Source organism: Manihot esculenta, chromosome 17, assembly GCF_001659605.2.
Source record: "Manihot esculenta cultivar AM560-2 chromosome 17, M.esculenta_v8, whole genome shotgun sequence".
Classification (NCBI taxonomy): Eukaryota; Viridiplantae; Streptophyta; class Magnoliopsida; order Malpighiales; family Euphorbiaceae; genus Manihot; species Manihot esculenta.
In genome coordinates, this window is record NC_035177.2 from 32,405,081 (window position 1) to 32,430,365 (window position 25,285).

The following is a 25,285-nucleotide window of genomic DNA, read 5'->3' on the forward strand; positions in this document are numbered from 1 at the left end:
GAGATTAACTAATAAATTTTTTAAACAACTATAGAGAATAGTTAAAATTATGACTAATTAATAAATTTTTTAAAATGTCAATAACATTAAATGTATTAAATACTAATTTTTCTTAATTTTTATATAGATAGATTATATAGATATACAACTAGATGTGGTTCAATATAGCACAAGGGGATGCGATTGCGAATGGAAGTATTTGTTAGCCCACTCAATTGAATGGATTGGAAGTCGTACACCACTTCTTAATATCAAATCTGGTAACATGGCAACACTTATGTCGCCTTTTCATTCATTTACTCTACTCTATTAGATAATCAACTTTTCCAGCAACTTTGAATTTTTACAGCCTCTGCAGGGAAAGTTTCCTGGAGAACAACACTCAACCAAACAATAATTTCTCCTGCATCAATTATATACAAACAAAACAATAAATATTGACTCCATAAACTTTTAGGTAAGTTTTAATGTATCACGATATCTTTAGACTGACAAATAAAAAACATTTCATCATCTAAAAACCAATTCACACCGGTTGAAAAAACACATGCCCCAGTTAATATAACGGAAAAACTTATCTAGACCGGATCTATATGGACTTATATGCATGGTTCCATGCAATCCACTCTCATTTTACACTGCAGATGGACCTGGTGTGGGCAAGAATTTCCCCAATGTAACCATCTAATCAAGTGTATTTATTTGACAGATGATTGTCAATATGCACAAGGTGCGCATGTATGTGATGAATAAGTTTTGCCAAGTAATTATATTGTCATTATTGCTAGGAGTTAGAGCCTAGAGCAGCTATAGCAATCACAATATTGCTGGTTTGTTTAGAGTTGGGAAGAAGGGAGGAGAGGGACTCAAACAAAAACCTAATTCTCAAAAATAAGGAAAGTTTGATTAGTAAATTATGCCTAGAGCTCCATCAAAATAGCCTACTCAACAATCATCCACCGTTATGTTGTGGCCGAGCATAATTTCATTCGATATTTCATCTACATCAGGTGTCAATGCTTCAATTTCCAGAATTAAACTTTCAGAAGGTTGCTGCCTTTCAATAGACCAAGGGCACATTTTCTAAGGACATTGAGATTAAATTCAGGCAGCTTTTTCTTTATCAATGTAATAATTGCTATAGATACAATTCAGCAGTTGATATATGTACATTCAATACACCAAAAAAGGGCATTCCCTTGTATATGTACCCAACTATTTCTACAGGCCATACCTTTCAGGACGCATCAGGCTTTGGTTCAAGTATTACTGGAATCTTCTCCTTGTGATCCCCACGCAACACCTCCACGATCACCTGAGTGTCAAAATAATTCACTATTTAAACTGGCTTTCAAGGAATTGTTTATCACATGAATACTTCAACGGGTCCAAGCATTCTATTGTAGGCAAACAAAGTTATGAGTACAAGATGCTGATGATGGCATCATCCAGGGAAATCAGAAAATTCCTTGATGAGTTCACATATCGTATGAGTGTATGGACGCTAGAGTTTTAAAAACACACAAAAAGAAGAAGGAAAAAAAGGAAGCTGTTTTGTGAAGGTTATCCTTGCTGATAATGGTAATCCATACAGAAAGTACTGTTCACTACTTCCACCCACATTAAATGGGCCAACTTTTTATCAACAGGAAACTAGGAATTTTGTTGTTGCCCGAGGCCTGCTAAATAATTTGTTCAGACAAATGGTCAAGAAAATCAAATGTTTGTGGTCCATTCTACCTCACAAACAATAACAAAAGGCATTTGATTAATATTGCACATTGGCACCTTTGAAAGTACTAAACCAGAATGCAAAAACATGGCTATCCTTTCGTTCCCTCCTTCCATATTGTAAATAATAAAAAAAATATGATAAGTTCAAGGCAAAGGAAAAATCAGAAAAATGAAAGTAAATTAACACTATACCTGATCGCCTACTTTACATTGGTCAAGAATTCTGTACAAGTCACTGCCATTTGTAACCTTTTTTCCATTTACAGAAGTTATGATATCACCCAAAATAAGTCTACCATAGGAATCACGTTTGGTGGGTCGCAAACCCTGTAGAATAGAGATTCATGCTTTATAAGTAGAAAACCTGAATCATAAAGAATGTCAATACTAATAATGTTTACCCAGTAAACAGAATCTTGGACTCAATATTGAATAAAGATGTTCAAAATAAGTAATAGAGCCTACTGCTTTGCCAGCTGGGCCGTCTAAAGGAGCATCTAAGACAAGCACCCCACTTACTCCTAGCTGCTCCACAGATTGATCAGGTGCAAACTTAATACCTAAAATAGGTCTCGTAACTTTTCCAAACTTCACCAACTGTTCAACAATACCACTTACCTGGTTTTGAACAAATGAAGAAAACAAATTATTACAAGCATGAATGAGGAAGTTTGTTTCTGTATACAAGAGCAATTTCTCTGTTTTTGCTTATATTGTGATGTCTGTATCTGATGCTTATTGTGAAAAGGAACTGCAGGGTAAGTACTACTGCTAACTCACAGTATCAACTGGAATTGAAAATCCAACGCCAGAGGATGCACCAGAGGGAGAGTATATAGCCGTATTTATCCCAATAAGGCTTCCTGAACTATCGAGAAGTGGCCCTCCACTATTGCCTGGATTAATGGCAGCATCTGTCTGTATAACATCCTGAATAGGACGACCGGTAGCAGCAGAACTGATTTCTCTACGAAGCCCACTTGAGAAGGTGCAGGGGAAGAACGAGAGACACTTTATCATGTACATGAAGATAAATATAAAAATTGCAAATATCAATGTGGAAAATGGCTTCATATTTTTAGAGTATCTGCTTATCATTTATTTATTTTTTTTATTTTATCAGTTAAATGGCATGCTAAGAGCTAACACTGCTTTGGTGAAAGGTCCCAGGCACACAATTAGATGAATGCATGCTCAAGTCTTGAAAAGAAGCCCTTCACAAGAATAATTCTAAAGGCTTCCTACTCCGAATTCTTGAGCAGAACCTAGTCATAACTGGGATTACGGCCTTTATCACTCAATGTCACAATAATTGAATAACTTCTGATGTATCCACTTCATGATTAACATTAATCACATGCTATTTCAAAAACATTTCTGCACAGCTCCAAAGAAACAAATAATGGGAAAACAAGATCACTGCAGCCAATTCCACAAGTATTCTTGTAAGATGGGCTTGTGAACAAAGCCCATAAGAAGATTATGTAGACAAATAAAGGAAAACTTTACAAAATTCTTATACCTGATGACACCAGTTGTTAGAGTGTGATCGAGTCCAAACTGCGAAAGGCATAACATTAGCCCAGGAAATCAAAATATAAATTAAGATAAATTTGGAAATGATAAAAATGCATCACGCTCCATATACAAGAAATAAATACCGTATAACAACTATGCCGAGATAAAATTGAGAACTAATGGTTACAAAGCCTTTGCTCTGACATTGAACAGACATCCTAATTTGCAATAAGTACAAATAACAGATTCACATTCACCTTTTAAACAAGGACACAAGCATTTTCTAGAAGATCAATTGAAAGGGCCATCACATTGTCAACCAAAATTTCATGTTATTTTTCTAATTCCCAAAATTTCATGTGATTTTAGCAATTCTATGTTGATTAGTGTTAGTATATATTGATGGTTAATAGTCTTGTGCGACATACCAGGAAATGGGAAAGAAGAGAGATCAACAAAAACAGTCATCACATTGCTAACCAAAATTTTATGTCATTTTGTAATTTTATGTTTTACACTGTTAGCAGATATAGTCTTGAGACAGGAAATGGGAAAGAAAAAGGAAAGTGTATATCAAACTCACAGGGTTGCCTATGGCAAATACTTTCTGACCAACAAGCAAGTCAGCAGAAACACCAATAGGTATCGGTCTAAGTTTGTCTTTGGGGGCATCAACTCGTAATACAGCAACGTCCTTGTCTTGGTCAAATCCAACAACTCATGCATCAAAAGTTGACTGGTCAGCCAAAGTGACCCTGCACACAAACTAGCACCAATTTAAATGTGAACAATAAGGTGTTAGATAATAAGGGCTTCAGTTTGGCCTGTGGTTTTCATTTGGAATTAAAAAAAAAGTAATTTATGACAAGCAAGGAGGATTAATTAGGCCATTAATCCTCATGTATGGTGTATATGTTGGCATAGTAATGCACCTCATAACATTGCTCTAGGCCATTTTCCATAACAGTATTAGGCAACAAACTTATTGTTCTTTCTAGCAAGCATCGAGTTCAACCGGAATCTGCAGACAAAAACCTACTAATTAAATGCACAAGATTCTGGAGGAAAGGAATACATGCAAAATTTTTCATCCTTGCTTCTATGTCATGGAAACTTTTGGGATCTCAAAGCCATGGGAGTGCCCTGAGCCAGATATCCATTAGATTAGAGAACCTAGTCTTGTCAATATTGTCTTCACTTTGATTCACCGGCCCTTGACTGGGGTTTCGAAAACGATCACATCCTTAGAGATGACTATAATACCACTGAGTCAAACCTAACTGGTTCAGTATTGTACTCGCTTTTATTTATATTAACTATATAACTTATTATCATTTATTATCTACAGGAAGCTTTCCTTGTAATATATACTCTTCCCTTTATCAAATTTTTTGTTTGTAAATTTTTTTTTGTGCGTGTATTATACAACTGTAATAGGATTCAGTTATGAAACTTCAAAATAATATCATCATTAACAGTCTAACAGAAGATGGAATAGTCAGTGACCTCCCAAAGGCTGACTCATTTGTTTAGCCTAGCTGAGTTAATGAAAGTAATCCTTAAAATTATTAAAAAATCAATTAATGCAAAAAGTTCAAACTGGCTCGATGCAGCTTCAAATCCTATAGTGGCATCCACATTCAAGGAATGTAGTAGCAGAAGTTCCAATATAAGCTCAAGATCAAATAACTTTCCATACTCTACATATTTTAAGTATTAGCAAAGAAAGAAAGCAGAATTCGAAGCAACATCTATAATAGAACCGCAGAGCTAGTAACTAATACTGCTTTCTTATGCAATAAGTAGATAAAAAAATTTTACTAACTTGAGATCAGAAGCACCGCGAATAACATGATAATTGGTGACGATGTGACCTTGTTTGTCCCACACGAACCCTGAACCTGACCCCTGCGGCACCTCAAACACATCCAAAGTGAAGGCATCCTGCCTACATTAAAAATATAAATGGATAAATAAATAAATAATCGGACATGTAAAGGTAACAATATCAACAAGAGTAAAATGGAAATACTTGACAGCGAGATTGGTGATGTAGACAACGGAGGGAGTGTTCTCCTGAAAGAGGCGAACGGTAGCAAGCTCATCGCTCTGCAATTTACGAGGCGTAGTAACGACGAAAGCAGAGGCCGGTTCTACATCGGTGACGAATAGAGAGACTGATAAGGCAAGTGAGGTGAAGAGGAGAAGCAGCGAGTCTAAAGCTGAAGAAGAGGATTTGGTAAATAAGAGGTTGTGTGGGGTTAGAGAGTCAAACTGGAGGATTTGATTCAGGAAACAGAAGATGCGAGAATTGTTATGGTTTTGGGTTCCCTGGAAAGATAGGCATTTAAATTTAAGTTTAGAGAGAGTGAGTGGTGATTTTCTGTTTGGCAATCGAGAAAGTGGAGAGGAATAGTGGAAGAACGTGGAAATGAGTGAAGAAGCAGCAGCCATTTCTTTCTCAGAGGAAGAGGGTATCGAGTCTCCGGCTTTAGGCTCTAGCCATATGTATGTGTTCGTTTTTCGTTGGAGAAATATTGTTATATTTATACTTGTACTACAAGTGTCGAGCACCTATTCAGCCCAAGAAGTAACTTTATACAATGCAACTACCAATTATCTGGCTCTCATGGAAGTACCAATTACATAATTTATTAATAACACCATACAATATTTACATACAATTATTCGAGAAATTTACTATCTAACCTATATGATTATTAGTTATTTTTTATTTTAAAAAACACATAACAAATTATATTTAATAATTAATCGTCTTCATTAATTTTAATATTTAATTTTTATAATATAAAAAAATTATTAATTGTCTTCAATTTCCTATTAGAGACATTTTAAACTTTATAGAAATTTTAAAACTGAAAATTTAACTATTTACAGTAATTTTTTTAATTATTATTATATAATTATATATAATTTCTGTTTCTTTTAAAATAAGACATCTTTAAATAAAGTAAAATTGAGTTTTTATTTATTACAAACATCAAAATTAATTAAAAAGCAACTGAATTAAATTGTTTTATTTGTAAACCTCATGATCTAAAAATGTTGATTATAGAAACATCCAAAACCTATCATAAACCTACTACCAACGTTCACCATCTCTTCAATCATTAGAGACCTACTCAATATTCCTGCAAAATTTTTTGTAGATTACAACACGCTCTCCTTGTTACAAGATAAAATGAAACATCAACTATTGGAACGCAGCAAACGCTCATCTACTTCAAGGGAACAATGAAAAAGAAAGGAAAAGGGAAAATTTACAACATCCTTCCCAGCGGTCTTAATTCCCTGGGCAAATTATCAAAATTTCCTGCATTTACATCTGATTGTAGCATTGGCCGCGTTCCACTTTTCCAAAGGATGCCCTCTGCCAGGTGTTCCTTGCTTGGTGTCAACATCACGAAATTTGGATCAGCTCTTTGATAACTGCATTCATACAGGACACCTCGTCTCTTAATATCATATTAGTCATGTAACTGGCAAAATTTTAGATCATAAAACTTAAAATTTTGTTCCAAATTGGTATACATCCTAAGTGTATACAAGCAATCAAAACTAAATATGTAAATCAATGCTGCATGATTCACAACAGCATTCCAGTGAGACTTCTTCAAAATCTGGACGTAGCCTGAATTGAAATAACATGTACATTGATGATCCTAATTATAAGAAATCGTTGTATGATAAAATGAAATTAAATAGTAGTCAAATAACTATTTGTATGATTAACTCGTTAACATCCAGTTATTCAGAAATTAAGAACATATGATAATTTGAAACAACAAACTTGAACACATCCGGAAGCTCGGTAAGAATTATCACCCATTTTAACACCTAGGGGACAAAAAAAAAAAAAACAAATACCTGGCTTCTCTAAGATTCTCTATGCGGATGCCAAATCCATATGCTGTCTTTCCAATAATGCGATCTCTTGTAGCTGCAGAATGATAATGGGACGATCAAATTGACTACATTAAAAGATATATTATAAACAGTCCACATCTACAAGGACAAACCAATGTTAGTGAGGAACTACACTCAAAAAGCATAAAATGGATCAGCACTTGTCATTAATATTCTCTTCAAAAGTTTTCAATAGATGATCATATGTAGATCAAACATGCCTACATTGTCGCATCACTACTCTCAATATTTAGCATATTTCTCATAACCTAAGTCTTCCGATTAAAGCGTGGATGCAAAACTGATGGAGCACAAAGCTAGTATAACTCGCTAAAAGCATGCCAAGGCTGGTTCTAATGCCAAAGTACCTTTTTGGCAAGATTGGTACACGCCAGAATGAGAAGCATAGTAGGGAACTTAACAAAGCCTTATTAATCTCATTTAACATTATTTAAGCAGGAAACTGCAGAATTGTATCCTTTTCAGGAAGCTGGGTAATTTTGTAATTTTAAGGTTTTCTGAGAAGTTGTCTGAATGCTTTTAGGAGTCTTTTCTTTTTTTTTTTTTTCCAAAACTTATTGGTTTAGGATAACTCTTTGGAAGTCCACAATAGGGGATTAGACTAATTTAGGAGGTCAAATGAGATGAAAGCTTAGGCTTTACTTCAAGTTGAAATAGTAACAATTGTACTGCTTGTTACTCAGTTTTTTCAGTCAATAAAAATCTTGTGATTGCTGCTCAATCCAAGGCCTGATGCCTGCAGAACCACTGATTTCATGCCTAAGAAACTCCTGTTCAGTGTTCATTGCCTGGCCTCCACTCAAACAGCTCCTAAAACCTCAATCTTTCTTGTCTACTTTGCTTCTTAAAGCTATCCAATTACAACCCCTAAGTGACCTCCTAGATTTTTACTCGCATTAACTTTCAAATAATCCAAAATATAGTTCAATAATCACCTTGCAAGCTCTCCTGCAATAAAATACCAAACAAAAATTAAATAATTCATCACCCTTTACCCAGTTGCGGACCCATGCCCCTATGTCTTCCTTGGGTGAATTGCACTTCTCATTTTAGAGGCCATATCCTCTACAAAGTTTATCTTGCTCTATAATGACATGCTCTATAATGACCAGAGACTGCGAGTGTCATATGCCACTGAAAGCTCCACTTAACACATGCATACCCACTGGTGCAAATTACAAAAAATTTGTTCTGCAACCCTCCTTAATCAGTCTATCAGGCAGAGCAGACACTCAAATGACAGCTGCACTATTCATTACACATTACCTAACTCGATTTGGAACCCAGACGTGTTAGAAAATTACAAAAAACTTTTTAAACCACACCACATAAAGGATACTTTAGCAATGAAGTCCTCCAAATAACCTAAATTTAAAATTAAAAAATGTTGCGTCAAAATCTAATCATAGGAGAAGAATTTCAAAAAAAAAAATGCACCTGAAATATTGAAAGTAAATGATGGTTTCCACCATGATTTGAATGCTAACGTCAATGATGAGCTCAAAGGTCCCAGCTTTCCCTACAAGAATAGGATAGAAATATACACCAAGTATGATAACTAGAAGAATGATGTAATTTGTAACTTTAATCATGATATTGCATCAGTAGTGCTACCTTCAGTAAGAAATTTTTATTGGCTTGCCAGGATGCAGCTATTTGAAAGGTAGATTCTGGGATATCCTTTGATGTTTGGAAATCATCAACCCTTTAAAATATGATCATATTAAAATCAGATACAATGTTTTCAGTAATATATTAAATTCTCACTTTGAATACCTCGTCTGCAGTTCAAACCCAAAGTCGATATAATTTGTAATTCCAACTATTTCATTTTCTTCGAATGGATTCTTGACCTGTATAGTTTAAGCAGTTCAAAGCTTGTCATGATTCAGGAAAAGCTATTCCTCATTGGCAACCAGAATTTGGAGAGTACTTTTATATCCAAACCAGAATCCCAAATGAAATAAAGAAACATCCAAATTTTGGTAGAGCTTGACCTTTGTAAATAAAAAGCCAATAATAATACCAACTTTTAATTAAGACTTCAATGTCAATTTAATAAGCTGATTGATAGCATTAGATATACATTGTTCTTTAAGGAATCATTCAACATTTTCACTGCTGTAGACTCAGAAAATTGCACTAGTCTCTATCTTCTACATTGATAACCAACCAACATAAGATTTAGGAGTGGATTACTGACCACTACATGCAAAATTTCAAGCATGACTAAGCAGAAAACTAAGCATTTCAATCTGTAAGAAGAAAACATAAGATATAAGAATGAGTTTGACTTACAACTTAATAGCTAAAATACAGAATCTGCAATACAGGATCATTTATGACAACTCAACTTGACTAAGCCCTAATCCTAAAGTACTTGAAGCTGACTGTATGAATCATTTTTCCTTAACACCATCTCATTTTAAAGCTACATCTTCAGCAGGATCGTGTCAGAATCCTTTTTAACTCCTTCAACCTATGTCATCCTAGATCACTTCTAACTAGGCTGAGCAGCGTTTGGTTAAAAACAGAAAAACAAACCAAACCTTTTGGTTGGGTTTGGTTATCTATTCAGTTTGGTTCAGGTATTGATTTCAAGTATTTCCAGTTTGGTTCAGTTAAATAACCAAAATTAATGAGAAACCCAAACCGAACCAAGGATATAAATACATCCTTAACTCAAACCCTAAGGCTTCACCGTCTTAACATTTCAGCCCTCACTCAACCCCTCAGCCCTTTGTCGCTCTCTCTCACTCAGCCCCCCCCCCCCCCCCAAAAAAAAAAAAAAAAAAAATCCCTCTCATCTCTCACTCGGAAGTCAGCCCACCACGGGCCCTCTCACTCACGCCAATCTCACTTAACCCACCACTAGCATCTCTCTTAAGCCTACATCTCACGAATGGCAAGTGGGTCCATCCACATCTCAGCGAGCAGTGAGCAAGGTTTGCCTCTCGATGTGCCTGTCACTGAGCAGCAATGAACATCGTAGATGCCCACTCTCACCGTGGAACATGATCCAGTGGTGTTTGCATCTCGATGTTTGGTTTGGCAAGGAACACATTGTTGAAGTTATGTCCAAGTTTCTTGCCTGTATTTTTTCATTGTTTGATTGTTACTTGTTTTTGCTTTTTGTTGTTTATGGTTTATGTGGCTATATACTATTTTTAGATTTATATTATTTTTGGGTTTGTTGATTCTTGTTGTTTGGATTGAAATTTTTAGTTTTTCTTTAAGGTTTAGATTTCTAGATCAAGACATTGGCCGAGTACTTTCGATTTGCGTTTGGTGTTTTGAATGGAAAAGTTCTTGTTTGGATTTGGTATTTGGATGGAAAATGGTTGTCTGTTGATTCATATTCATGTAATTGATTTTGAGCGATCAAATTGAACCGATTTATCTCAATTCGATTTGGTTCGACTAGTTCTGATATTCAGTTTTGGTTCAGTTCTCAAAGATATGTAATTCCGTTTTTCGATTTCAGTTTAGATGGGAACCGAACCAACCAATTGCTCACCCCTACTTCTCACTTCTTTTCTTGCAAGTTCAATAAGTCCAACCATCCATACTGGTGCAATTGCTAATATATAATGCACATTTATAGAGCATCTCAATCTTTCATCTCTCCAATTTTCCTCAATCGGTGCTATTTCCACCTTCATACATGCACTCATCCCCTATCCAACCCATCATTTTGTTTCTGTGCATTTATCTTTGTTCCACTTCCATAGTGTAACTACAAGTTTGAATACTCATGTCATGTATTTCCTAAGCTTCATGATTAATCACTAATATTATCCATCTGTAAAATATGCATATTCACATATCTAGGTTAAACAGGTAGAGATGAATTAACTAGTCCTCCAAGTTTTGATTTATCAGCATAAACTGAAGGTTTGGGTTCAATGCTGTCATGTTAACCCACCCACATGAAATCATTACTCTGCAAATAATGTGTTCAAATGCATCTAAAAAAAATCAATTCAAGCTACCAAAATTAACATGTAAACTAAATCTAGTACATGAAAAGCCAGAAACTGATTAATGATATGACAGCAAATAAGCATTCAACCCAAAGTCCCACAAGACTAAGACAGACACTGCGAATAGATAATTTGAGAACAAAGGATAAATAAGCATAATCAAATGGAAACCAATGACCATAAATGTGACAAAAGCAATAGAGAGAAGCATACCCGTCTTTGAACCACTGCGTGTTGGTAAAATGAGGCAATGAACTACAAATAAAAAAGAAAATGGGAGCGTCAAATAAGTGCATTATATAGGTTCAACTGTTGAAATTCGCAAGCAATGAATCCCTTCATTGCAAATTGTAACAGATGCATTGGCTTTCTCAATTGACAGCTGAAATCTGGAACCTAGTGATGACAGTGATGAAATCATTAAATTGCTCGTATAATGTCAAATAGAAAAATAAAAATTGGTGCCGTCTGTGACAGACCTTTCCTACAATATAAAAATTCCATGAAAGAAAGTTTGAAGAGAAAATGTAGATATTGGGGAAAGAAAAAGATGAAAGAAACAAAATACTTCTGTAGAAAAATAAAATAAGTCCAACCCCACTAAACTAACCTGAGAATTTTTTGCAAGTTCAAGGCAAAAATTGAAAGAAGGACTCAGGGGGCTCCCTGATCCCACTCCATAGCCAATTGCAGCACTCCAATTCATTAAATTCTTATATTTAACGGCATCTTTGCTTCCATCTAATAGATGCAGCAGCAAGCAGAAAAATAAATATCAGTTTTCAGTAATATTTCATTATTTCCCGATTTAACAATTTTTTTTAAAGCCAAATGTATACTTGCACACTTATATTTTAGCATTTTTGCCTATTAGACACATCAACTTTAATTCTGACCTAATAAACACCTAAACTTTAAAAAACATTTATTTTTAAACTGTTATGGTCCCTAGAATAGGATCTGGTTATGGGACAATTGAGCGGTAAAAATAGAGTTAATAGATGAAGGTGAAATTGGGTTTTCCTTCTTCGACCTATGATGAAGGTTGTACAAGCTCATTAAGAGAAAACTTGAAAATCTCTTGAATTTTAGTACTTAATAACTTTTGGCAATTTTCAACATGTCTCCTTTATTAATTTGCTAACAACATGTCTCCTTTATTAATTTGCTAAACTTAAATACTAAAGGAAATAGATAATCTCTTCTTACAAATAAGAAAGCAGAAAATCATGAACTCAACATGGAGGAACACCCTCCTACAATTAAAAGGAATTAGAAAAGACCAATACTTAAGTGAGGAACATGAAAAAAACAACTAAGTGGAGAACATAGCAGACTCAATTCACAACTTTGGCAGCAACTCAATCATGTTGCAAGAAAAACAAGAATTTCTCAACTGCCATGTTTAGTGGCTTTGACCTGATCTTGCATTTCAATATTTTTCTTTTTTTATGTGCGAATCTCTTGTATATTAGTAAGGGTCTACTAACATTATTTTCCCCCATTACCCATGTTGACGTGCTTGTCCTCAAGTACGAGAGCAGGGAATTATTGTTTCAACTTCTCATCGTTCTCGTTCTCGTTCTCCGTTTGTTGATGGTGGAAAAAATGCTCACAACGAGTTAACCAACCCAGAAGATCTTCTTGCCCATTAAAATGTGGAAAATCCAATTTAATAAATTTAGAGACCATAGGATCACTATTGGAAAAATCAAATCCTGCACAAGCTGAATTGGCTAATCCTTTTGATTTTAAAGCTCAACTTTGGATACTGCCATCTGAGATGGATGTAGACTGTTTGACACTAGCAATAGCTCTTGTGAGATTCTCTAATTTTGCATTGAGTTCCTCTTGTCGGGATTTGTTGGCAACCTATTCTTCAAGAAACAAGGCTAAAATTCTATCGAGTTGTTGTTGGATTGAATCCCCTATGACCCTAAGCTCTGTTGTTATGGTCCCTAGAATAGGATTTGGTTATAGGACAACTGAGCGGAAAAAATAAAGTTAATGGATGCGGGTGGAATCGGATTTTCTTTTTTCGACCTAGGATTAAGGTTGTACAAGCTCATTAAGAGAGAACTTGAAAATCAACAACTTTTGGCAATTTTCAACATGTCTCCTTTATTGATTTACTGAACATAAATACTAAAGGGAAGAAATAACCTCTTTCTACAAACAAAAAAGCTGAAAATCATGAACTCGACATGGAGGAACACCTACGACTAAGGAATTAGGAAAGACCACTACTTAAACGGGGAACATAGAAAAAATAAGTGGAGAACATGGCAAATTCAATCCACAACCTTGGCAGTAACTCAATCATGTTACAAGAAAAATAAGAATTTCTCAACTGCCATGTTTAGTGGCTTTGACCTGATCTTATATTGCAATATTTTTCTTTCATTATGTGTGAATCTCTTGTATATTAGCAAGAGTCTGCTGACATAAACATCTAAACTTTTGAAAAAAATATTTTAAATACCTAAAAATTTTTTAAAAAATTACTTTTAAACATAACTTTAAAACCAAAGATTTAACCTTCAATTTGAAAAATTACTTTTAAACATAACTTTAAAACCATGGATTTGGCAAAATTGTGTTTAAAAGTAATACTTTTTTAAAATTTAGGTGCTTATTAGATTGCGATTAAAGTCGAGGTGTCTGACAATGAATTATCGCTTCGTATAGTAACACATGCAACATGAAGATATTAGGTGAAACATCCTGATAAATGGAAGCTAGTCTTTTACTGAAATTTTCAGTGGAAGTAGAATATTACTCAAACACCTACGCCTCCATGTCCATAAAAACATTTCTAAGTGATTGATTGTCAGTAAAGCTAGCTATCAAGAAAACCTAAAAGGTTCATTTATATACTTGATGCTGGATAAAGGATGCTTCACCTAACTATCTTCATGGTACATGTGTCACTATGCTAAGTGATAATTCATTGTCACTTTAAAGTTTAAATGAAAACTTTTCAGTGAAAGTAGAATAAGTCTCAAACTCCCCATGCCACCATGGCATCAGGCCCACAAAAACATTTCTGAATGATTGATCATCAATAAGCTAGTATCAAGGAAATGTAAAAGATTCATTTAGATACTCAATGATGGATACTTCGTTTTGAATCTGCTGCCTGCAGGACACCTGTTTCTTCTCCCTTATCTCTCAATTCATAGCTACTATATGCAAACCTTCAATGTGAATGTAACACTACTGGAAACAAACAAGAACTGGAAACATGCATCCGTTCATGCCTCATAGATACATGGAAAACATATCTGGAAAATGAAATAGCATACAAATACATTCAGAGGATAGATGTCAAGTGTCAACTCGTTCTAGCAAAGAATCTCAAGCAAAAGTATATCTAGGAAGAAAAGCACAAAAAGGAAAGAATTCAAAATGCACAGCTGCAGAGAGAGACAACAAACAACTTATTTCTAGGTTGAAGAAGCAACACAGTGAATAAGATTCTGACACATAAAAATCAGATAAACTCTATTTAAGTAGCTGGAGAATGTGTCAAATGAATCTAACGTGTGCATACTTACTTTGTGGCTCATACTGCACTCCAACAGTCAGTCTTCCGAACTTGCTTACAAGCCATGCACTCTTAGGCAACTCATCTTTCACTGAAAAGAAATAGTAACAGTGTCAAAAATTTGATCAAAAAATGAATGTAATGAAAATATGAAAATGGCAAGATAAGAATTGGTCCAATCATGTTTCACTTGGAAAGCAGGGGGGAATCATAGGTGATTCAATTTTCTAGTAATGCAAGGAATCCTACGAAGCCAGTTTCAATAGGTACTCCTGGCAACTAATCAAGAGACATTCAGACCATGCAGCACAGTAAACTATAACTGAAAGAATTGGCAACTATAGGTGTGATATATATGTCACATACCAGCAAAAGGCATAAGTGTGGCTCCAAATGATAAATTTCCTAAGCCATACCTCAGTCCCATGACACCATAATCTTCAGAAGCTATCCTGTAAGAGTAACAGACTTTTCAGAGAAACATGATTAAGATAATGTAACAAGCAACTCAAGGACCCATGCGAGGGTGCACTAGTGGTAGTAATATTACCTTTTTCTCAACAGGAGTGGAAAAATACCAAATGCTCCCAAACCATATCTAGGGTAGTAAGCACAAGAGCGCATTTGCAAAATCCTGAAGTTAGAAGAAGCAAATCACCATCAAGACAAACAAAATTTTCACAGATAAATGCCACAAATTTGGGGAAAATTATAAGATAAAAGAAATTAATTGGCTTACGGATCAGAGTTTGACACAAAAAGGTCCATGAATGTATGAGGGTCGTCCACATCACTGATTACATAAAAAAAAAAAAAAGAACAACAAAAAGATCAGAAAATCGTTTATTAATTCCATTGCCGCCAATTAACTGGCATACCGCACAACAGAGGCAACTGATGATTAGTATTAAGTTAATTCTGCAAAACCTTTGCCACCGAAATAATGCATTTCCAGTAATTTTCTCCTCGGGCTTATGATCTAATGGACCTGAAACCTAATCAAGTTAAGGAAAAAGAGACACTGCTTCATAGAAATCAAACCACAATGAAACTAAAGACGAGAGAGACAGAGAGAGAAAGATAACAATAATTTTGATGGATACTGTAGCAATCAAATCGACATGAGGATCATCAATTGGCTTCAACATAATTCTGGTAGTAAAATGCCTAGCTTCTTCAAAATAATCCTCAAAGAGGCATTTCAAAGCAAGCTTCCCAAATAACAAGTTATATGATGATTCCAACATCCTACATCACCTCAGACTCACAAGTATCAGTAAAGCAAAAAATAACAGCCACACCAAGAGCAGAAAACAAAAAGATGTTTCATAAACGACAAAGCTCAATGCATTATTAAAGCAGCAAACCAGTAGGAGAAACGAGAAAGCACAGTAAACTAATGGAAACCTGGTGCGAGCAGCGAGGGGAGGAAAATCGAAGAGAGGCGGAACGAGCACCATAGGCGGCGGTGGCTCCTTGTTCATAATGTTGCCCATTTTTCTAGGGTTTTTTTGCTAGTGCGAAATGAGAATCGAGAGAGTGAGTGAAGAAGGAGCAAAATATAATGAATCGGAATAGGAAATTCCGACTGCAACCAAAAACTTCTGAAACCTCGCCCGCGCATATCTCTTTCAGGTTGATGACGGTGTCCACTTTTCAGTGACGTGTCATTCGTATGAAGTCCCGTTTTCTCAATTTTTGAAGATTAAAATACACAAGTACAATATTAATAATAATAATAATAATGAGAGAATTATTATTAGACCTTTTTAATTTAATTAATTAAAAATTAATTACAAGCACATCTATTATGAACATAATTAAAAAGAGTGTAAATTATTTTTTATCAATCGAAGGTATATATTATAATTTTAAATTTTTAATAAAAATATTTTATAAATATCAAAATAAAAAATTAGGAGATCGACTTATTTTTGTACACTTATAAATTATTTATACTTTACTACAAATAAACGAATTAATTTTTAAAATTTATAAACTAATCTTGTTTGACCAACTTATAAACTCCACCAAATGCCCATTAAATCACTAATCTTCATAGGATTATTGATGGAGTGTTTGGAAAAAATAAATAAATAATTGGAGAAGGGTGTAAGAAATTTATTTGTAGAATAAGGGTTTGACTTCACAAAAAAGTGATTTTACTGCCTCTTAGTCTTTCACTGCCACGTTGACAGTGAAAACCTCTTCAATTTTTTTTTTTTTTAACACCCAATCTCCTTGCATCTTTCCCTTCTCTCTCTTATCTCCCTATTCCTTATCATAACTTTATATGAATCTGAATTAATAAAATTAATAATTTCTGGATATTAATTCTTGAGATAATATGATATTATCTGGAGGAACCAGCATAATCCTAAAATTTCTTCTATAAAGTATGTCACTCAAAGATTAAAAAAATAAATTGAATATATATATAAATGCTAGCCAACTAGGTATATTCCATTCAAATTTGATGTGGTCTAAAATATATCAAACCAAATAACTCAGTATAAATTTCTCCATGGTTATTTTTATAATCTTGATTTCTATTCATTATTAAGTATTTTTAATTACCGTAGTTAAAAATATATCATTACTTAGTAAATACAGGTTCTAACTCTCCACACGTCATCTCATCTATATTAAAAAAAATACGTTTAATCCACTAAAAAAATTAAAAATAAACGAAAACCTACTACCGCCTAAAACATTGGGTACTAAGTCCTAACTACCAGGCAGAGGGGGAGGTTGGACCATCAGAATATAAGGTGGGAGGGAAGTCGTCTTCTGCCATTGCTTCAACATTCCACTTCTCTGCAACCCAACACCTTCACAATATTTATGTACATGCATGTATTATATATACACATCTAGCTGTATTTTGTATTTTCTTTAACCCCATTTTGCCCCTACCATTGTCTCCAGACGCCACCTTCTTCATTCTCTTGTTCATATATATAGCAGAACTTAGCAACATCTCTCTCTTTGTATCTGCATATAACACCCACATCAATAAAACAAAAGTTTGGACTTTCTTTTTCTTTAATAGAACAATAAGGAATGACTCATTTATCCAATCTAGTAATTTTTTTGGATGATTTTTTAGTTTTTCTCTAGTTCTTGAGTCACTTCTCTTCTGGGTATTTGTTATGAATTTCGGAAAGTTGAATTATGAATGAAAACTTAAGTTTTTTGCTTCTTACACTGGATTTCTATGCATTCTATATAATTTTTCATTTTTTGGCACAGAGAAAATGCCCGGACTTGTAGCCATGGATGCAATAAGTAGAGACAGAATAGAAGATGATGCTGATGGAGAATTCTCGCCTTATAAAGGAAGCTTTAGCCATCAAAGGTCTCCAAGAAGCACACTGAGTCCACATAGTCCCCGCAGTGACTCCATTGATCTATCTATTGATGGGCTGATTGACACATCAATCGAACAGTTGTATCACAATGTCTGTGAAATGCAGAGCTCTGATCCTTTGCCATCCCGGACTAGTTTCTTGTCTTATGGTGAGGAATCGAGGATTGATTCAGAACTCCCACCTTGTCGGAGATATCGGAGAAGTGGAGGTAATAACAAAAGAAGTGACGGAAAATAAAGAAGGTGGTGTTGATGTCTTCACTCCCAAGAAAGCTACTAATGGTGATATTGATCAAAGTTCTGCAAACAAGAACAGAATCCGAGCTGCAAGTCTCAAGAAACAACTTTTCCGGTTGCAGTCAGATATGGAGGCGTCTGCAAAATCTAATCCTAAGAGCAGATCTCCCCATCAGAAGCCTTCACTTGATAGGAGGTTTGACAAGAATATGAGAAGGCCAAATGCAAGTTTTCACATGAAGCACAATTTCGGTGCTATTGCGTCAAAATTTCAGAGTGAAACTGCAGATCCTCCGGAGACAGGCTTAGATAACGCTGATCTTGGACCTTTCTTACTCCAACAGACGAAGTACATGATTTCTTCAGGCGAAAACCCACAAATGACTCTTGAATTTGCTCTTCGAGCAACAAAATCATTTGAGGTTTGTGCAAATCGAAAACCAAATTTAGATCTTGTCATGTCCTTGCATGTTTTGGCAGCGATTTACTGCAGCTTAGGCCGATACAATGATGCAATTCCTGTCCTTGAGCGATCTATTGAGATCCCAGTAATAGATGGCCAAAATCATGCACTGGCTAAATTTGCTGGATGCATGCAACTGGATGATACATATGCAATGCTAGGCCAGACTGAGAATTCAATTCTATGTTATACAGCTGGTCTAGAAATCCAAAGACAAGTCCTTGGAGACACAGATCCTCGAGTTGGGGAGACATGCAGGTACGTAGCCGAGGGTCATGTTCAAGCACTGCAATTCGATGAAGCTGAGAAACTTTGTCAGGTGTCACTTGACATCCACAGGGAGAAAGGAGGTCCTGCATCGCTTGAAGAAGAAGCAGATAGGAGGCTTATGGGACTTATATCTGAAGCAAAAGGAGAATACGAAACTGCTCTTGAGCATTACGTTTTAGCAAGCATGTCCATGGCAGCAAATGGGCATGACATAGACGTAGCTTCAATTGATTGCAGCATTGGCACGATACCATGAGGCCATTTTCTCTTATCAGAAAGGGCTCACAGTGTTCAAATCAAAAAAAGGAGAGAATCATCCAACAGTTGCTTCAGTTTTCGTACGTTTAGCTGATTTATACAACAGGATTGGAAAATTCAGAGACTCTAAAACTTTCTGTGAAAATGCACTCAGAATCTACGAAAAACACAATCCTGGAATCGCTGCAGAAGAGATAGCAAGTGGGTTGATTGATATTGCAGCAATCTACCAAGCCGTGAACGAGTTTGATCAAGCATTGAAGTTGCTTAAAAAAGCTTTGAAGATATATGGCAATTCTTCTGGACAACAAAGCACAATTGCAGGAATTGAAGCACAGATGGGAGTCATGTACTACATGATGGGGAACTATGGTGATTCTTACAATACATTCAAAAGTGCTGTCTTGAAATTTCAAGGGAGTGGAGAAAAGAAGCATTTTGGAGAAGGAATATGGACCTTGTCATCCTTATACATTAGGGGTTTACAGCAATCTTGCAGGCACCTATGATGCTATGGGAAGGTACATCTCTCTTCCATTGTTACACTATTCCTTTAGTTTTGTAGTTTGATTTGACAACTAGACGCTTGGACTTTCTTTATTTAGAGAAAATAACTTATATATATAACAATTTTTTAAAATACTAACGAAAATTTCTCTTAGTAAAGAATGATAATATTTTACTAACGGATCTGTAACGGATTAATTACGTTGTAAAAAATCTCGTTGGTAAATTATTCACCAACGGATTTTCATTCCGTTAGTGTCACTAACGGATCACCAACGGATTTATCCGTTGGTGTCACTAACGGATACCATATCCTTTAGTATTGGAATAAATTTTTTACATATGTTTCGCTAACGGACTGCAAGGTTCGTTATTATTACTAATGGAATTTACGTTAATAATCCGTTAGTGAATATAAATTGGTATTGTTTTCCTTTACAACGGACATTGTATTCGTTTGTAATATCAATGGAAATTCCGTTGGTAATTCGTTCGTAAATCATATAATTATAAAATTATCCCTATATTTTCAAACATTATCAAATACACCCTGTACCTGTACCCCCACCCTGTACATTCATATACATCTATCATCATCCTGTACATTATTCAACTATATATGTAAAAAACCAAATTAATTATTAAAATATATTTAAAACTTAAAGATTTCATAATTATATTACATATACTAATTTTGTACAACAATTATAAATTAAAAATAAAATTACTAACTGGTCAGAACAAAAAATACATACTAAACTAAACTAGCAAGCTCATCATCTGTATCATCATCACTATCTGTATGATGATCACCAATGACAGGAGCATCATCATGCTGCTGCTGTGGAGACAGAGCTGGAGGTGCTGGAGGAGCAGATGTCTGAGTGGATATCCCAACATCCTGTTGTGCCATCATTCTATGCATAAACGCATGCAACTCCTCCACCACTGTGTTAAGTCGACCATTCTCTATCTCTAGCCGATTAATTTTATTCTGCATCATGTTCATTGCTTTAATAGTAGGAGGATCCACTCGGGGTGCAAACATGTATGAAGCGGAATAATGAGATGATTCATGAAAATATGCAAAAGCCTGGGACCCTAGTCCATAAACTCGACTCTTTTTCTGCCCGCCAACTGCCTCGTAGTAAAGTCGTGCCTCTTTTATGGGTGTCGGCTCATTGCTTCTCTCCTGTTGCTGTGTTGCTGCCTCCTTTAGTTGTATGTATTTATCCTGCATTATAAATTTTAAATAATTTATTACTAATACGATTTAAGTACATCAAAATTCTTTATAACTACATTTATTATCAACTTACATAAATAACTTTTGACCTAGCATCAACAAACTCCTCTGTCCCCTTTCTCTTATGTGTGGCCTTGAAAAGCTCATGAGGATGTGGTTCTCTTCCTAGTCTCTCTCTCTGTTACCAAGTATAAAAAGGATAACAATTAGCATCGCAATAAAATATTTATAACAAAATATATTAAAGGGATTATTAATATCATCCTCTGCTGGTGGGTATATTGTAAAACTGATCCGCAAGTGTGCCTAGAAATGCCAGATCCTGCCCTTCAAGCCTCACTGCTCCTATTGGCAAAAAACTTGTCACACTTCTCTTTATATTCAGAAGTGTTCCAAGTTTCCTGTCACTTCCTGTAACAGCCCGCATCTCCGGACCGCCACCGGCGCTAGGATCCAGATCGGCTTAAGGCCGCCGGGACCCGTAGCAAGCCACTAGACATGCCAAACCTCTGGTATAATCCCATACATGATCAAACTTTTCTTGAAAATTAAGCTTGTGTCTCAGAAAAACCCTTAAACTTGCTCTCCTTACCTCAGCTTGACCTATGCATGAAAACATAGAACCTCATACTAGATGGGTCATCAAGCTTGCTTTAAAACCATATCCGCTTTGGGTCAAGGGATTGAAACCCTTTCTTCCCTCACGGGCCATTCAAATCTCATAACATTAAAACATTTCACATCATTAAAACCTTTAACCTTTTTAACATCAAAACATTTTCTTAAAATCATGTAAGCCAAGGGATCAACCAACTCTAGAGTCAAGCACAACTCTAAACAGCACATGACATACTATACTTCTAATCCTCTAACTTTCCATACATTATCATATCGTATCCTTTATATACATCATGTCCACTACTATGCTACTCAAGTAAACAAGCATACAGACATACATCTCTTTATATCCAGCTACTTACCATATACATGCTTCTTCCTATACATACACTAAACTATACTATTACATCAAAACACAGCAAACCATGCTTCACTCTTCTTTCCCCATAGCTTACTCTGACTTACTCTGGCTTAACCTAGCTCTGGTCCTGCAAAACTGGGGTTAAGGGAAATGGGATGAGCTACTAGAGCCCAGTGAGTAGAAATCATAAAACGGTTCATTCATTCATTTCATGCTTTCATGATATGTGTCACAGCACAAACATTTCACATCTCGGATTAGACATGACCTCAAAACTCCCTCTGTCGGCGCCCGATTCCCGAAGGAACTCACACAGGACTTTCACTGCCATGACAGGTCGTGGGCTATTGATGTCACCTTGGTCCAATCCCCACTGACAATAAATAATGCAATGCAACATATTCGTGTCTCTAATGTAAAGCAACCTAGTATCATATGGCATTCATGATTCGTGTATTATGCTCATACAATCATTACCTTTAAACATTAATTTAAAACATGCATAGTTAGTTCTACTCACCTCTGGCAGACGCTGGACTGACTCTGCAACTGCTAAAACTGATGGCCTCCTCGATCCCTAGGGTCCGATCCTACACAGGTGGACTCGAATGAGGTGCCAAACACACTCTAACAACTCATAAGCAACTGCCCAAAAACCCCCTAGAACATCACATAAACATGCATAGAAAACAACCTTGAAAAGGCTGGACAGGGCACTTTCGGCGGCACTTTCGGCGGCCGAACCCTCCCTCCAGAGACGAAACTCGGGCACTTTCGGCGGCACCTTCGGCGGCCGAAAGTCCCACTCCAGAGACGAAAGTCAGGCACTTTCGGCGGCCGAATCCTCCCTTCGGCGGCCGAAAGTCTGCTTTCAAGCCAAAACTCAACTTTCGGGGGCAAGGTTAGGCGGCCAAACCATGCATCCAAAGACAGGTTCGGCGGCCGAAGCCACTTTCGGCAGCCGAACCTGAGTTCTTCCCAGAAGGGCAGAACTCAGCTTCTCATGCATTCAAGCCTCCCAAACCTTTCAAACACCCCAAAACAAGCACCCAGCTTAACCAAAACATGCATAAACCCTTAACCATGCACAAAGGAGCTTAATAGCTTTATTAAACTCCAAAAACAACATCAAAACATACATAGATAGCTTATGACCCACATAGGCCAAAACCATCAAAACAACCCATAATCTCACTTGCTCTTTCCCACTCATGCATACACTCTCCCTCATGCATAACCTAGCTTAAACATTCAACATAACATCATATAAACATACATGAGCATTATATAACATACATTGGGCATAAAACCCACATAAACCTAAACATGCATATCTACCCACACTCTACCATTAAAACCTTCATAAAACTTCAAAAGACACTAGGAAAGCAAAGATCTACACTTACCTCTTGAAGATCGAGGGTTGGTGCGACCCAAAGCTTGAGGTGTGGAGAACCCAAACTCTTAAAGTCTTCAAGCTCTCCAAACCTTGATCCAAGCTTGAAAACTCTTCAAAACAACCATGGAGCTCATGAACACATGGAGGAGATGAAGGAAAACGTGAAAACGGCCAAGGGAGGACAAAAACTCACCTGAGCTCGAGAATGGGGAGAAAACTCGCCCAGTTCCGATCTGAGGGCCCTTTTATAGGTGGCCTGGTCAAAGACCTTCGGCAGCCTAACGTGCCCCCTAAACTCATGCATGTTCGGCGGCCGAACTTGACTTTCGGCGGCCGAACCTTGGCTCGTTCAAACAAGACTTCCGGAGGCCAAAGGCGCTCCCGAAGCCTTTCCATGTTCGGCGGCCGAACTTCACTTTCGGCGGCCGAACCCGGCAAACGCCTCCTTGGTCTTTTCTTTTAAAAACTCAATTCTTTTTCATTTAAAACCATGAAATCAGTAAAACATTTTAGAAAACACATTTTACCCCTCTAGAAGCCTTTGGCATCTTCAAAATTCCAGATTCCAACGGAGATTCCGCTGGAAGGTAGGGATTCCGATGCCGGAATCTAGCCAGGTATTACATTCTTCCCCCCTTAAGAACATTCGTCCCCGAATGTTCCACAAACAAACATGCATCTCAAAACATAGCATCAATCATACATAAACAAGCAAGCAAACCAGCAAGCAAAACCTAAAAATCTCTCTCCTGAAAGAGAGACACAGGCACTGCCGGAGCAAAAACTCCCGGGTCTCCCAAACACTCACCATCAACCAGTGGTGATTTCCAAAACTTTTCACCATCAGGATTCCCTTGCTCCTCAATTCTTGACTTATGTGTCCATGATCCGCACTAACTGCTCAACATAGGTGAGATCCCTTGAGATCTCCACCTCTAGTCCTTTAAGAACCTCACTTGGATCTGACACGAGCTTCCATAACATAGGAACATGGAAATCCAAATGGATTTGTTCCATAAAGAATTACCCTTATCGAAAGAAACACCTTAGCAGTACCCAACCTACTCCTGAGCTCCACTGGTTTCGCTGCGCTTCTCAGATCCTAACTCTTCTCTTCATCTTCACTAACTGGCTTCTTCTCACTGCTAACCCAAAACTAACTCTGACTCTCATAGGTAGAGCCCGGATTTCAGATCTATCTTGGAAAACAACCAGCTCCTACCATCTGTCCCAATAGATCATCCATCCTGCATGGGAACACCTGCTCTTGGTAGTGACCTTGGTCAACTGCTTACAGTCGTTACAAAGTCTCGAGGATCCATCCTTCTTTTTCCACAACCACACTAGAACAATCCAGGGTGAAGTACTAGGTCGGATAAAAACCCCTGACTACCAAGTCTCGCCTCTACTCTCACTACTACCTCTCTCTACGCAGGCGCCATCCTATAGGGAAGGACAGAAATGGTTCTGCGTCCAGACACCACTCCTATACCAAACTCTAACTCCCTGTCAGATGGTAAACCGGACAACTCGCCTGGGAAAACAACTAAGAACTCTCTGACAACCCCTCCTACGTACCCTACGAACCTGACAGGCTGACATCAAACCTCTAGGCATCCCTACTGCGTTCTCTCAACAGACTACCTCCGACCCATCCTGTCCTCTGAACTTGACTACCTCGTCTCTGCAGACCAAGATAGCACCACGAGTAGAAAAACCCAGTCCAACCCTAAACTGACGTCCAGACAGTCAAATCTAAGAACTCAAATTCGGGTGGAAGGCATCTACCCTCAACTGTCACAGAACTGAACCGGCAGACTGACTCT

At 36.6% G+C, this 25,285-nt stretch overlaps 1 protein-coding gene and 2 pseudogenes across 1 annotated transcript; 1 reads left to right on the top strand and 2 right to left on the bottom strand.

The window, feature by feature from the left end:
* Window positions 1-1,054: 1,054 nt before the first annotated feature.
* On the bottom strand, window positions 1,055-5,784 carry LOC110605482 (annotated as a pseudogene).
* A 479-nt stretch (window positions 5,785-6,263) lies between these two features.
* Window positions 6,264-16,414, bottom strand: LOC110604481. Its single transcript, XM_021742658.2, has 14 exons — window positions 16,138-16,414; window positions 15,834-15,978; window positions 15,658-15,725; window positions 15,470-15,523; window positions 15,281-15,364; window positions 15,097-15,182; window positions 14,741-14,821; window positions 11,794-11,924; window positions 11,397-11,438; window positions 8,977-9,053; window positions 8,815-8,905; window positions 8,638-8,719; window positions 7,141-7,213; window positions 6,264-6,702 (listed from the first exon to the last, which is right to left on the bottom strand). Exons 1-14 carry the CDS (start codon window positions 16,224-16,226, stop codon window positions 6,534-6,536), a joined length of 1,272 nt encoding a protein of 423 aa, XP_021598350.1. The 5' UTR covers window positions 16,227-16,414; the 3' UTR covers window positions 6,264-6,533.
* Window positions 16,415-17,638: 1,224 nt separating this feature from the next.
* Window positions 17,639-21,494, top strand: LOC110604963 (annotated as a pseudogene).
* Window positions 21,495-25,285: the final 3,791 nt, after the last annotated feature.